This window comes from Hyalella azteca, unplaced genomic scaffold (genome assembly GCF_000764305.2).
Source record: "Hyalella azteca isolate HAZT.00-mixed unplaced genomic scaffold, Hazt_2.0.2 contig4689, whole genome shotgun sequence".
NCBI classification, from domain to species: Eukaryota; Metazoa; Arthropoda; class Malacostraca; order Amphipoda; family Hyalellidae; genus Hyalella; species Hyalella azteca.
The window spans coordinates 54665-69696 of record NW_025934900.1 but is presented as its reverse complement, the minus strand read 5'-3'; the positions used below and the strand labels follow the sequence as shown (position 1 = coordinate 69696).

Genomic DNA, 15032 nt, shown 5'->3' with positions numbered 1-15032 from the left:
TGGCAGCTGGAATATTTGGTATGATATTTTGCTGCCGTTAACTGCAACTAGAACAGGCGTGTCTATTTTCTTTTTTGAAATTATACAGCATTGAGTTACACAGTTCGCAGCAAAAAACACATATTTAGCTTAATTTTCGGGTTTCAAGATGGTTACTCCATCAATTTAACAGTCACACTTTGTAGCCAACTTTCAAAAGTAATATGAAACTGAGACATTTAAACTTCAACTTATTGAGCATTTCTAATTGATTTCATGCTGCCATTCATCTTTGTCAGTGCCGATCGTGTGATTTTGCTTCTTATTTTAAATTAATAGTTCTATATTTTTATTTTACATTCAAATTTATATAAGCGAAAAATAGTATTTCTTCGAGCTGTGTTTGCTGCTTTGAATTGTAATTAATATAAATTTCATTTTAACACAGAACTGCGGAGATAATTAAAATTTTCCATGTGCTATATGGAGCTAATTATATGGGATTAATAGATTCAATTTCGATATTATCAGTAAACACTACAAAAGCTATAGCCATCTCAAATGGCATTTGACAAAGCACCGCTACCCTACCCATGCCCCGGTACGTGTAAGCGAAAGTCCGGTATTCAAGAAGCCGAATTATATGTTCCGGATCAGACTCGGTGTTGACCGCAATATCTGGCAAGTTTAGCGAGCCGACATCTTCCTTTGATGCCGGCGACACTCAGGCAGCGTCACAAGCCAGGCTTGTTTGCCATTGTATTCAATTCCACCGTACGTATATGCTCGCTAACCGCACACAATGCAAAATGCTTTTAAATCCTCAGCCACACTGAAATTTAAAGCCGACACTCAGAAGGAGGCACGAAATTTCAGTCAATTAAGGTGGTTGGTGTACCTCATGGCTGTGATGTTTGTGGTAACAAACCTAACACATGCAATTTCTCGGACTAATCCCTCGTTATTGCCTGCATGATTAAGCGAACTTTATATCTGGCACACAGGGGAAGCTCAACTAAGTTTATGTGCGCCGAGTGGTTGAATGAACTTTCAGCTGCTCACATCAAATTTGTCTCGGTAAAAAATGATAACTATACATTGCATTATTGGCAGTTCAATAAATACTTTGAGAGAATGATATTAATATTTTATGTAAGCGAGATTTATGAATTATTTTCACCAGGATGATCTTAGAAGACTTGTGAGCTGACGCTCTGATGTGAGGCTCGGTTACTCTGCAAGCATACAGTATCGTTTCAGAGAATCTTAACGACAGCCCCATACTGTTCAGAGGAATGGCTCGTCCTTATATGAAGTATTGCAATGGTGCATAAAACGTTCCTTTTATGTATTCCAGGAGCGTAGCCATGGCTCAACATAAAGCTTGCAGCTGTTCTGATCTGTTGGTTGTTTGTGAGGCATTTGGTTGCGACACTGAACGCTCCTGGACACCTTGCATGGCTCGCTGTTCCTTAAAGTCAGTATCCTAAAAAATTATGTTGGAACCAATTATTCTGTAGCTCCCTAGCTATTCGTACAAAAAATCTGGTTGCAAGGTGAACTTAAAAATAATCTAGTTTTGCTAGTCAGTATCCTAAAAATTTTGTTGGAACCAATTATACTGTAGCTCCCTATTCGTACCAACAATCTGGTTGCAAGGTAAACTTTGAAATAATCTCATTTTGTCTATTAAAATTTCATGAAATAATCGTAAATTTTTGTCTACATTTATATCTAAAATGTCATAAGAGAACGTACATAAAAAAAATCATTTAGTGATAAATTTTATTGGGTGATTCGCATTATCACAATATAGAAAAATTTGTCTATTATATAGTAAATTTCTTCCAATTTTGTGAGAGTACACATTTCTTCAAAAATATATCAAGAAATGTTTAAATTGATTTTCTAGTATGGATAAAATATGTAAATTTGGCATGAATGTCTAATAACATTCTCGCTCCATTACTGCCGATAACCTAGAGCATTGAACCTAAAAACTATGTTGAATATAATATCGTATATAATTTGTAAGAATATAATTGATTATCCTGTTCTTACTAGGGGCTTTACTCGATCCTGCACGTTGTGTTGCTGCCTAACTTATCAGTTCAACTGTACACATCAAGCCTTATTTACTAGCCCAGCCTCTCAACAGACTTGTTCTCGACGGCACTTCTGGTCAAGAACATCAGCAGTGCAGTGGCTCACAAAGATTTATGCTCCTGAATTGCCGCTCATTGTAGAGCGAATAATAATTTATTTTAGTGATCTGTTTTGTGCTGCAAGTGCAGGCCAATTCTTGCTTGTTAGGAAGACATGTTAAAGAATGACCAGGATCTGTGGAGCAAGGCATCAGCACAACATAACTCCGTGTCAATAAGAGTCGAAGGATGGGCAACTGCTGAGAAGTTTCAATGTCACTGACTTCTGTGTTACGTATTTATGACGTGCTTGGCTCTATTTAGTTCTTGATTCTTTAACTGAATACGCAAATCAATGATAAATGAAGTCCCGTGTAATTTTTTTAATATATTTAATTAAAGTATTAAATTGAAAATTAAACCGTTTATTTGAAACTTTAAATTCAAGTTTCATGACAAGTTTCCAAACAGCGACCATATCATCGAATTTGATTCATCATCAATTCATATAAAACGCGGTATTCAAAACTGCAATCAGTTCACGACCATTGTTTCATAGATTCTGATATTGTTTTGTCTTTTCTATTGTGTATGCATGGTAATTGTCTTCTTCTTGCTCAAAGAACAAATGGGTTAACCTTTCAGTGATCAGCGAATGAGCGTTTTATGTGTATTGCATTTTCTAGACGTGCATACAATATTGGAAACACCACAAGTCAATGTCCAGCTGAGCCAACATTCCTTAGATAGTTCCGACTACCAAGTATACTTCTTAACTGATAAGCAAATTGGCCGTTTTTCTTTGTTTGATATCCTAACAAGCCAATCTTTATTGGTTCAATAAAGCAGCCCTTGCCACAAGCCATGCAGGCGCTTGAGTTTGTTTTGACTTATAGTGTCAGGTCATTCACTTTTCGAATTAAGATGAGAAGAACATATTCGAAAAGAACATATTAAGAGAAGAACATATCCTATGATATGTTCTTCTCTTATGTTGAGCCGTCGTTGAGCGATAAAATAGTGAATACTAGTCCTCCTTTTTATGTCACTTGTATTTAAATTCGTTGTAACCAAAACAAATGTAATTAATGAACTTCAAAGGACGCTCCATTGAACGGGAGTGGAATTTGCACCTAAATTATTTTCTTTCCTATCACCACAATGCGCGTTATTGAAAATAAATCGAGACATGAGTGCAGCTTGTGTTCGTAAAATGTACGATTGAGAAGCCCGGAATGAATGCAATTCAAGAAAGAGACTCGTAGGTATCATGCAGGCTCATGTGCATACAATATTGGAAACACTACAAGTCAATGTCCAGCTGAACCAACATTCCTTGCATAGTTCCGACTACCATGTATACTTCTTACCTGATAAGCAAATTGGCAGTTTCGCTTTGTTTGATTATCCTAACAAGCCAATCTTTATTGGTTCAATAAAGCAGCCCATGCCATAAGCCATGCAGGCGCTTGAATATATTTTGACTTATAGTGTCAGGCCATTCACTTTTCGAATTAATATCTTACGATATTAATTCTTTTATTTCAAGCCGTCGTTGAGCGATAAAATAGTGAACACAAGTCCTCTTTTTTATGTCACTTGTATTTAAATTCGTTGTTACCAAAACAAATTTAATTAATGAACTTCAAAGGACGCTCCATTGAACGGGCGTGGAATTTGCACCTAAATATTTTCTTTCTTATTACCACAATGCGCGTTATTCAAAATAAATCCAGACATGAGTACAACTTATGTTCGTAAAATGTACGATTGAGAAGCACGGAATTATTGCAATTCAAGAAAGAGACTCGTATGTCTCACGCAGGCTCACGCAGGCTCACTGGCACAAATAATCGAAGAAAAACTTCCAGGAAGGCGCATTCCATTCAGGAGATGCAATTGTTTATAATTTCAAATAAGCTGGAACTTTCAAGGCTGTTCAAGTCCGGGTTCGCAGTACAAGATTTTTACATTCGCCACCACATTAACGATGGAAAAAGAACGATCCGGGAACTCGACCGCTCCTCGCCCAGGCAGAAGAAGAATTTCCGATATCGTTTGATGTCTCCGAGCACCACAGGAAACTCAGGTATGCACAGGCGTGACCAAGTTGGACTCAAACACTCCTTGATTTCTGTGCAATGCCAAATAAATTTCCTACTATATTAATAATATTTCTGCTGAATGTTATATGTTATGAGCCTTCGCCCAATAAAGTAATTTCGCAGAGCACACAAGAATATTCGGTCAATCATGCACGATGCACCTAATTATATAGGAAATTATTTGTATATTTTACTTATACAAGTTAATTAAGCCAACACATTTAAATTATCACTATTATAACCCCGTGCTGAGCAAACTTTGTGGTCCTGAGCTGCGGAGTATATAGAGTGAGCCAGGACAAGTGCAGCCCCGCGAGCCGCTCCGGCAGGTCCGACCGTTGCTGCATGCTCACACTTCCTGTATAATTTGTTGTCTTGCAGCCTCGCTGAGCGATTCATGTGCTTTCTCTGCGTAGTGCTGGACCTTCTTGTTATTTTTGATGACCTAAAAATTGCGCTTTCTACCAGGATAACTCCAAACGCTCGTAGAGTGAGGCAGGGAAAATGGAAAAATTATTCATTAACAGTTTTACACCTAGCCTGATTTAAATGAACCTTTTCAACTGGAAGATGCTGATCCGTCACAAGTTTGTATTTGCTTACTTGTAGGCTTGATCCGATGATCCATACTATGTTACACAAGATTTGTCAGTTGAACCCTGGCCTAAAAACCGGTGCAAGATTTTCCCTTACAACTAAGGAGAAAGATTTGGTCCTGAGCAATTTGTAGGGTATGCCTTAGAATTGTATCCATTTAGCAATGCAAGCACATGAACTCTGGTTAACCTGTTCTTCTGACTTGATTTGCTACCCTGATAGCCCCTTTGTTCCAGGTTAACCTATATACAGAGCAGAGGTAACCTGATCCGCCTATATGAACCTGCAAGGTGTCACACAGCAACCTCCTTGGCAACGCCCCGGCTACCCGCTAGTTACCCTTTCTTCACTCGTAAATATTTCGTTCCTAGCGCTATCAAGCTCCAGTGATGAAACATTGCTCTCTTCAGTCAGTGTTAATTACCAAAATTATGATAGCACCCGAGGGCGCTAAGTAATTCTCGGCTCAGTGGCTGCACCGCCATAGCAAGACACGATGGTCATCCATCACCAAATGTCGCGCATGCCAAGCGGCTATCCCAGCCGTGTCATCAAGGGGTGCGCAGAGCCCTCATTGTGCTGGCTTATTGCAGGCTTGTGGACTCCAGGGACTGTAAGAAATACCAGTCTATCGCAGCACAAATCACGCTTGAATGCTTGTTTTCTGCTCAAGCTTCAGTGGGAAATGTCGTCGTGAGAGAGCTTTTTAGCAGCGGAAAATTTAACTTACGAGGTTTGCTACTACCCATCATGCACATATAATGTATACTCGCTCAGAGACGATATACTCTTAGTTTTTAAACTATATGAGAACTATAGCACCCATAGCATAAATAAAATTCATTGGAAGTGTAGCACAAACCGATCCATACGGAGACCGATCCATTTTCTTATATATAATAGTCCGATTAAAGTAATAAATAATTTTCTTTTATAATTATAATCGACCAGCTACAGCTCTCCTATAGTTGACTATATCTCCTACAGCTCTCTCTCTCTCTCCTATCTACAGCTCTCCTATCTATAACAGCTCTCCTATAGTTGACCTCTTGCGTTGACAATGTTCAGCGTGACATCTAGACTCTATTTCTATATAATTAATGGCTGCTCATCAACTTAATTTGAGTGATAACAAAGAAATTATATTACAAATAGTCATGAGAACGGCCAATTGATAGAAGAAAGTACTTTCGATGGACTCTTACTAATGCAAAGGTGTGTAAATGACGATAATTCCATGATTTCCATCATTTTATCTCAAATAGAGGTAATTATGGCCCTTTATACACAAAAAAATACTTATCGTAACTCAATTTCTTTAAACGAATATTCATGTTGATTATTGCCATTTTTCGTGCACTTGAATCAACTTGCGTGCGGAAGACATCTCGATAAATAAATCATCGATCTTTATGCAAATTGATTCGCTCTAAGAATAAAATGTAATTTAGGGAAATGTTTTACAACGACAAGTTTGGGTGCTTATTGATGGTGACATAGACTCGCTCAAGTTAAAACGTTCAAATCCATTGCCATTATTGATTTGTTGACTTTTGAGAAATAGTATTTCACTTGCTTAGTAATTTCAGCCTGTCAGCGCCCGGGACGGAAACAGGCATTTTAAAAACTGAAAGAGAGAGGCCTTGTAGAGGCAAATACCGCGCTTTTCAATTGTTGAGGCCGCGGGACTTGCAGTGAGAACCCAGCCAGTGAGGAAGGCTATTTCGTCAACTGCCTGTCAAGTGAAACATGATAAACATGACCTCAAACATCCACATGGAGGTCGCTGCTGGCGAGTGCAGCAGGTCAGGTATAATTTCATCCCATATGTGTCATTTGTTTCTGTCAGTTTTGTAGCTTATAGATCTAACCGAACTCCTAACAATAACTGAGGTCTTTTCGAAATAATAGAATTTTGAAATAACATAGATGAAAAACTTGAACATTTAAACTTTATTTTCCTTAACAGTAATCAAAATCATCTATTAAATTCCTTATTTCGTCATTACACCTTTACCCTCTAAACGGATATTTTGACTTTACATTTCAAAATTCATTGTCTGCTTAACATTATTTTCCCAAGATGGCGAGGCTTCAGTAAAATGTTAAACACTCTGCCTAATTACCAGGTGGAACAATTATTGACCTTGAGACTCACTTTATTTCTGCTTCGTCTTATCCTTTCTGAACTTTCAATTCACTGCACCATTATTGATCACTCTATTAGGAATAAATACGCCACTTATCTTTGCTGCAAGAACATAAAAATTTTTGGTCGATGTTGAGCACAGCAATGCCGGAGTTCATGCAGCTTCGACACGACCTCTGGAGCTCCAACTGCGCCGCACGTTTGAACTCCGAAGCTAAATAAAGTCATTATTAGTACAGCCACTAGGAATAAGCATTGTTATTTAAGTGGCAATATGAGGAGCTTCTTGTAGTGTTTTCCAGCAAGCATAGTTTGTAGCCTGATAGTTCTGAAAATCTCTCAATTAATTATTTTGTCCAATATATTTTTTTAAAGAATTTCGCACACGAAGATAAGAGTTAAGTGTACTAGACTTTGCTCAGTTGCTGCAGTGCGTCAATTGAATTTGCTACTGCACCTTTTTGCTACCGCCAGGGATTTCCAAAAATTGCTGCAATTTGCTACATGGTCGAATTTTCTACAGCCAGGGATTGCCGAATAATGAGGTATTGTGTCTTTCCATACTAATTTAGGTAACAAATTTAACCAAATATCCAAAAATTTTAAAATTAAAATTCATTTAATTTGAATTTGTGGGCACATATGAATTTCAGGTTTGTAATAAAACTGGAAACATTTCATGATCCATGAACAATTGTAAAAAATTTATGTGATGATAAACTGTTACACAGCATAAAGATCTTCTTATATTATATGAAGGTAAGACAGTACCAAAACAAATAAAAACAATAATTCCACAATTAATATATTTATGCCCACTCCAGCTATTCGCAACACAACTTCAAGATTCCGGCATCAACTATTCATACTAAACTTGACTTATAATTAAGTTGATTCAAAAAGATTTTTCAGCGTTTCCACCTGACCCTACAGTGCTCCATCAAAGAAAAACTCATCTTGTTCAATCATTTAATATAATTACAGGAATTTCGAGCACTTTTACAAGCAGGAATGTTAATCATGCAGGTTATTGATTTGAAATTTCACAATGAATGCCGGATCCGCTCCTATCCTGTGATTCTTTGTTGACCTCTTGACTGAGCGCGGTCTCGGGCGTCGGAGGCCAATTGTTTTACGAGACAAAAGCTCTTAACAAATTTATCATTCAAGTATATCTAAAATTTTGTACACTAATTTGTTTCAGCAATTTTTGTCAGAATTGAGGCAGTAATATCATCGACACTTTCAGGTCATTTATTTCCTACGCACAATCACAAGTCCCAAGAAGTGTTCTCCAGACCTCGATGGATTAAACTCATTAAAATATCCATTAATATATTAAGAACACATAAATTTTGGAAACAAAAAAGTGGTAAAATTTACTGATAACAATTTAAACATTTAACATAATGGATAAATATTTTGATAATTGTGATGGTAATGCCCAATCGCACTATACCGATTCCTGTTGATATTTTCTTAAATTTGCAATTCTTTCTTAATTGCAACATCAAAGAATAAAGATGAAATCTCTTATTCGATGCTGAGTCATGATAGTTACACCGCCATGCCATCAAAATTGAATTGGTAATTTAGTTTAATGAATTACAACCTTGTGAGCATCAGTCTATACACTGCACTGCTGCGGCTGGAATAAGATTCGTTTCGACGGAACACAGACGCAACGGAACGACGTCCGTAAAATCTGATAAGTGAGAGTCGCCATGCACTCCGCTGACGTGATGGCGCAGCGAGCCCTCAGCTCAAGATCATCAATTGATTTACATACGAAATTTATGCTCGAGATATATGCTTCGGTCTTCATTAAACATTGAAAATTATAAACTTAATTAAATTGACCGTAATATTTAAAATGTAATGTACAACGTGGCGTAGGGTAATAGTTTATCTTGTATCACAGTAGGCTAAATATGCCAAACATAAGCGACTACGCGTCTTGCGCTTCCACTTGGTTATTAAATTTTCTGTCTTAAATTTATGCACGTTCTTAAGTAAAGTCATTACAGTTGCATCTTGCAAGTAACCACACAATTTAATTTGATTATGAAAATGGAATTTGCACGCGATTCTTTAAAAGTACCCAAACAGCGGAAACAAGTAATCTCGTTAATGGTCTGAATGAGATGAATGCATAACAAACCATTTAAAGTAATAAAATAAAGTCTCATAGGTTGCGCCGAATCTAGATCATAGTATAAATTAATACACATAAATTAATATTGATATGCCCTATATACAATCAAGTTTAAGTTTGATGCATTTTTGAAGAAAATTAACCACATATGGATCATTTCTAAGGCACCAAATATGGATCCACTGAGTTATACTTGCCTGTTTCTTTAAGTTTAGTGAGAATCCCCTTTCTCTGGGAGATATACTGACGATTCCCCACAGTGGAATGAAGAACTGGATCTTTGATTGTCTATTAATTTAACTCTTCACTTAGTAGATAAATTTTTTTCATTTCATTTCTGAGAGGAAACTTCGAAATTTTCAGCTGTAGAATACTTAGCCTTCGAATTGAAATATTGGAAGATTGCTTCTTTGAAATTTAAATTCTTCTATTAATCTTTCTCGTAATTACGGATGTTGGTATTTTCAAATGTGAATTGAAACGTTAAACCCAAAAATTCGGTTACTCGGCTTAACTCGTTACGTTTTTTGTTACGTTCATGATTGTCATTTGGTTACCAGTTCAGTAATATGTTAATAATTTTCCCCCTAACTTATCTACAGTCCTATTTGACAATATTCAAAAGGATCAACTTTCACCTCAGTTCAGGGATCCTAGCTTGTTAATGCCACTCCAACGAATCCAGCAAAATGTCCACGGAAATTAGTTGGCTATGTTGAACATGTAGATTTGAATCAACTGCTTTATCAAACTTATTCTAGCATTTGAATGACTTAGTTACTGACTATGAAAAATTTTTAAATAAATGAACGAATTTTCACCGAAAAACTGGTATTCATACTTCCAATAACTGATTCAAATCAATGACATGAACTCTCGCATTTTTCGTTTCATTTTCAGTTCATCTGAATTGACGCCGTAATCCGTTAAAGACAATATCTGAAAGTACAACAATGTCAATATTCTACGGCCTTCTTTAATTTCAAGATGCTACATATAGTAAATATTTCCTTAATAATCTAAGGAGAGCGCACAGCAGTGAGAGCTCTTTAAGTAGAAGCTTCTCCTGGCTACACTGGGTCAGCAGCAGGGATAACAGGAGAGATTAGGCAGCAAAAACTTTCCAGGACAACAGGTACTGGCCTCCAGAAAGGGGTCAGTGAGGCCTGCTTGTAAGAGAGAGAGCTTTAAAGAGCCTCAGATTATTCCCGTGAAAATGGAGGCTGGTCAGGACAATGTCGTGTACGCTGTGGTCCATGCCATGTCTCGCTTACACTTGCCATGCTCGCACACTGCAGTGCGATCAATCTGCGATAATCTGCGATTAAGATTGAGAGTGAATAGATTACTTGGTCCTCTCAGGCAGATAAGGCATCGATCGCCATGGCTCTTGCTTGTGGTGTTGATATTTAATTATTCTCTTTAATTTTGATCTATAATTAATTAACACAACAAACACTGCATACTATCTGCCTTAGTACTTGTATCGACCCCTATATGTTGCTGGCCAGAATCGTGCAAGTCAATTTTTGTTACATAGAATTGCGTTCGGATATAATTTCACAAGTGGATCAGAAATTTCACCCGAAATAAGGAGACTCTTATATATTTGCTTCAGCTCAACAATATAAATTTTAGTGCATTATCATTATTTATTGTTGTCTCTCCTGATTTGACTCTCAAGCAATCTACCTGAATGATATTTTAAATTGTTCACTTTTATGCCTGTGGTTGTTGTGCTAGACACAACCACTATAACCGCGGCATCGTGGAAATAAAAAATAACTCACTTGAAGAAAAATATGATATTTTTCGACGTAATGCGTTACCTTTTTTTAGATTTTTAAAATTCTGGTAATTCAGCTTTAGAAATTCAAAGCGTATTTTCTCAGTTATTCTCTTGATTTATCTACCTCGGTTGAAACAATCAGTCTGTCATCATCGAATAGAACTTTTTTACCTAAAATTTGTTGCAAATTATACATAAATTACGGCCACACCCTCAATAAAACTACTCTCCCGCCACTATACTCCTGAATTTTAATAAAAGGTATAAGCTTCGCAAGTAGAAGCTTTGATGGATAATAAAAACAGGCATGTTAAATATGAGTCCACAAATTTTGTTTTCCGAATTTCATGTCGGGTTGAAATATACTTAAGGTGATGAATAAAGAAATACCCTGTAAAGTTGTTAACGCGTAGAACTCGAGACACTGAAAATCAAGAATAATTTTCATCATCTAGCTATCGATAATCGACTTGTAATTAAGAAAAAATCATTGAAAATATTCAGTCATCGGTGGAAATGTAATCTATAAAAAGTGAAGTTCATATTCACAAAAGAATCCAATACGTATTTTTAATATTTGACATTGAAGCTTGTACTTTTTTGCAAGGTTCGACTTCTGATTTCGCTTCAAGATTTTAAACATAATCCTAACATTTTCATCCAACAAGACAGTTTTCCTGAGCCTTTTTTTCCTTCCTCTGATCTTAGTGCAATGTTTGCTTTTAGATCTGTGAAAATTAGTCAACACATTTTTCTGCTGCATTTTTGGCTGTGCAATGAGTCAGCACCGCAATGTTTAAATTCTGAAAATTTGGTTACTTTCCGCTGCCGGCGGCTCTTACATGAAGCTCATAAAAGCTAAAACCTGTATTCAAATTTTAGAGACAACTTAGGAGTTTAACTCACAGTGCGGCGCAAGGAAGCAATATATGCAATACTATCTGTCCAAGGAGTGTAAAACCTCAGTCCACTCTAATCCATTATTCACATAGAGTGTGAGTGATAACCCTCGCCCCCCCAGAGTACATGGAGTTTAAGGTCATCTGTGGGTATTGGTTTATTGGGGTGTGGCTAAAATGAGAGTGGAGTCCAGCAGATGAATGAAAATTTATGTTACAAATGCCAGCCATCACAAAGTAAACGCATGATACCGCTGGAATTATTGTCCATCTGCAATTGAAACTTTGACTTGACTCATTGTTTTTGCTCGGTCCTCAGTCAAATCCCGTGCAGTATTTTGACGGATTGAATAAATAAGCATTTATTCAATCGTTAATGTGGGTATTCACCAGACCACGAGAAGCGACAAGAAGAGGACTAATCATACAGAACTCCAACCTAGTACACCAAGCTTTTCAGAAAATGTTTCTTGACCACCAATCTCCTTACCGTATAATATCCGACGCTGATAGAATAGAATAGAATAGACTAGAAGTGTCGGCGTTGAAGAAATAGGCCCATGGCCTGTTGCCGATTCTTGAACTTTTCGTGACTTGATTCACAAGGGATCCGGCCTATTTATTCAATCGTTAATGTGGGTATTCTTCATCAGACCACGAGAAGCGACAAGCAGACGACTAATCATACAGAACTCCAACATAGTATACCAAGCGTTTCTGAAAATCTGTTTCTTGACCACCAAACTCAGTACCGTATCATATCCGACGCTGATAGTTAGACTATACATGCCCGTATGTAAACACGCATCCCTGGAGTTACGTGCGAACATGGCGTCAAGGCTGACTCGCTCATGGCTGCTGCATACATATACGATCAACTTTGCATACTTCAGATGCACGTGAGTAACGATGATGACATCATTTTCTCAAGTTTCATCAGAGTAACCGGATCAAAAGAAGTGCAGTGTGGCTACGTACATTAGAATTTCCTCCTTGCTGCGTGAAGACAGCCAATCACATATATCAACAGCTATGCAACTGACTGCTTTTTTCGACCTCTTCTTATGGACATTGATAGTTTGTGATGGTATTATGATCGTGGGCGGCTGACGCGTGATTACCAGGCATTTAGTAAGAATATTAGCATAGATCTTTAGAAGAAGTACATATTCGATCAGATGTTCCCATCTGCAGAGGTTTTCCTAATGCAAGACCCAGAGACCGCGGCTTTTCATGACCACAAACATCGTAAGTTGAATTAGGAAGAGAATGGCAAACGCATAAGCAGTGCCTGCATTTAGTGTCATATAACAAAAAATTGAGGCATTCTGGCTATCTTCTTTTCAGATTAGCTTCATTTGGTATCATAGTTGTCAGTCTATCTTCGGTGGTAATTTTGGAAGACGATGTTGCCCAGCTGCAACTTCTTGAAAATGAACTTGTCAGGCCTGACAGTACTCACTCGCTGCAGGTATTACAGAGGCACACGCTGTGCTACGACACCTATGAAATTTTTTACGACACACACGGAACCAAACTTTACACGTGTAGTAGAACTAACAGTCAGCAAAAGTATTTTATGAATTAGAAGTATTAAAATCTAATTCATTGATGAGCCTGTGATATATACGAACGTGCGGTGAATGAATTAATACAATCCGTAAGCGCGATACAACTTTATTGAGGGAAAGATACAATTTCCATGAATAAAAGGATTTCCGCATATTCAAGTTCTAAATCTACAGGAACCCAAGTTTCAACGCAAATGCGTGATAAAATCTAACGCAAAATGAACCGATGATCTAAACACAAGCTATCAATAATTAATTTCATTAATACGAAACAAGTTCCATGGTAGATATTATAGTGAATAATACGCACTAGAAATGGGCCTAAACATTGATTAATCTGATTTAGGCGAACAAGCAAGATGAATTCAGTATAATATCGCCGAGCACAGCAGTCTCACAGGAAGCAAATACGATGCAATACACCAGAGAAGCGATAAACAAACTTTATTCCTTTTCAGGAGTAAAGTACAATACCCATACATATATCGGAAAGCAAATGGAGGATTATGTTGAAAACTCTTGTAAATACAATCGCTTTGAATCTGAAAATATTTACTTAGCAAAGAAAGCTCAAAATCACCATATTCTCAGACAAGATCAAATCCGGCGAATAATACTAAGGTTGTGTAGGCCTGTAAATATTTCTTGAGCAAGGCAGCAGCTCGTTCTGGTACACGTTGAGGACGCGGCCAGCAGCGTCCAGTATCGCCGTGTCGTTATGACGAATGTATGCAGCCAGCGCCACGGACCACTCGTTGTTGCGTTCAACGCTTACGTTCTGTAACGTAATCCGATGACAAAGTCAGTTTATTGAATGGTAAAGTGTCCCAAATGAACCACTAGATTGGCAAAAACTGCTATTTGTGTAGTAAGAGGAGGCAATTCAAACTTTAACCTCATAACTAAAATAATATTATCTCAGTATACAAATACAAATTTCGTTGTTACTTTTCCCTTGAATGCTAATTTACAAAGAAGCTAACAATTTCGTCATATTTCTAAGCTGCACTTCCACACACAGGCTATAGATGAATGTATCAACTGATGATATCCTGAGTTAAAGTAATTCATCCGTGTTTTTAATCAATTTAGATAACGAATATTGCAGAATACCTTACCAAATAATATTTTACCGTAAACATAATTGAGTGGAGCTTGTCGATGAGAGTCCAGAATATGGCGGCACTCTTGTAGACGGTCCAGTCTTTGGCAGCTTTGGTGGCCACTTTGGAACCCATTGGCGGTACGGCGGAGACCGACCTCACATGAGCAGTGGCCAGCAGTCGCTTCAGCATTTCCTTGCGCAGCCCACTGTTCCATTTACCGGAAGAACAGACCGCTAACGCCAAAGTTACAAAGAAGTAAGGACCTTCGACTTCGTAAGATGCGTCCACCCAACGCGCAGGGTCTTTAGCGGTAGACTCGATGAAAATCTCCACTCGGCGCTCTTCACGAATGTTAGCCCGAGTACTGAAAATTATAAAAAGAAATTAACAAAATTGTTGTCTTTGATCCTACGAAAGAGTGGTCTGCAGTCCGATAAAGATAATTTCCATCAAAGTGATAAATCTAGAGAACAGGCGACCAGATCAACAATCAAGGTTATCAACACACTATACTATCATTCTTAGCGTATTCATGAAT

At 37.5% G+C, this 15032-nt stretch overlaps 1 protein-coding gene across 1 annotated transcript in view; it reads right to left on the bottom strand.

Moving 5' to 3' along the window:
* Nucleotides 1–14004: 14004 nt before the first annotated feature.
* The window catches only part of LOC108677992 (E3 ubiquitin-protein ligase UBR4), a 46177-nt gene continuing 45149 nt past the window's right edge, over nucleotides 14005–15032 (bottom strand). Inside the window, exons 70-71 of the mRNA XM_047880147.1 lie at nucleotides 14522–14858; nucleotides 14005–14166 (exon numbers count right to left, since the gene is read on the bottom strand). Coding sequence (XP_047736103.1) covers nucleotides 14005–14166; nucleotides 14522–14858 — 499 coding nt within the window. The remainder of the gene's footprint in view (nucleotides 14167–14521; nucleotides 14859–15032) is intronic.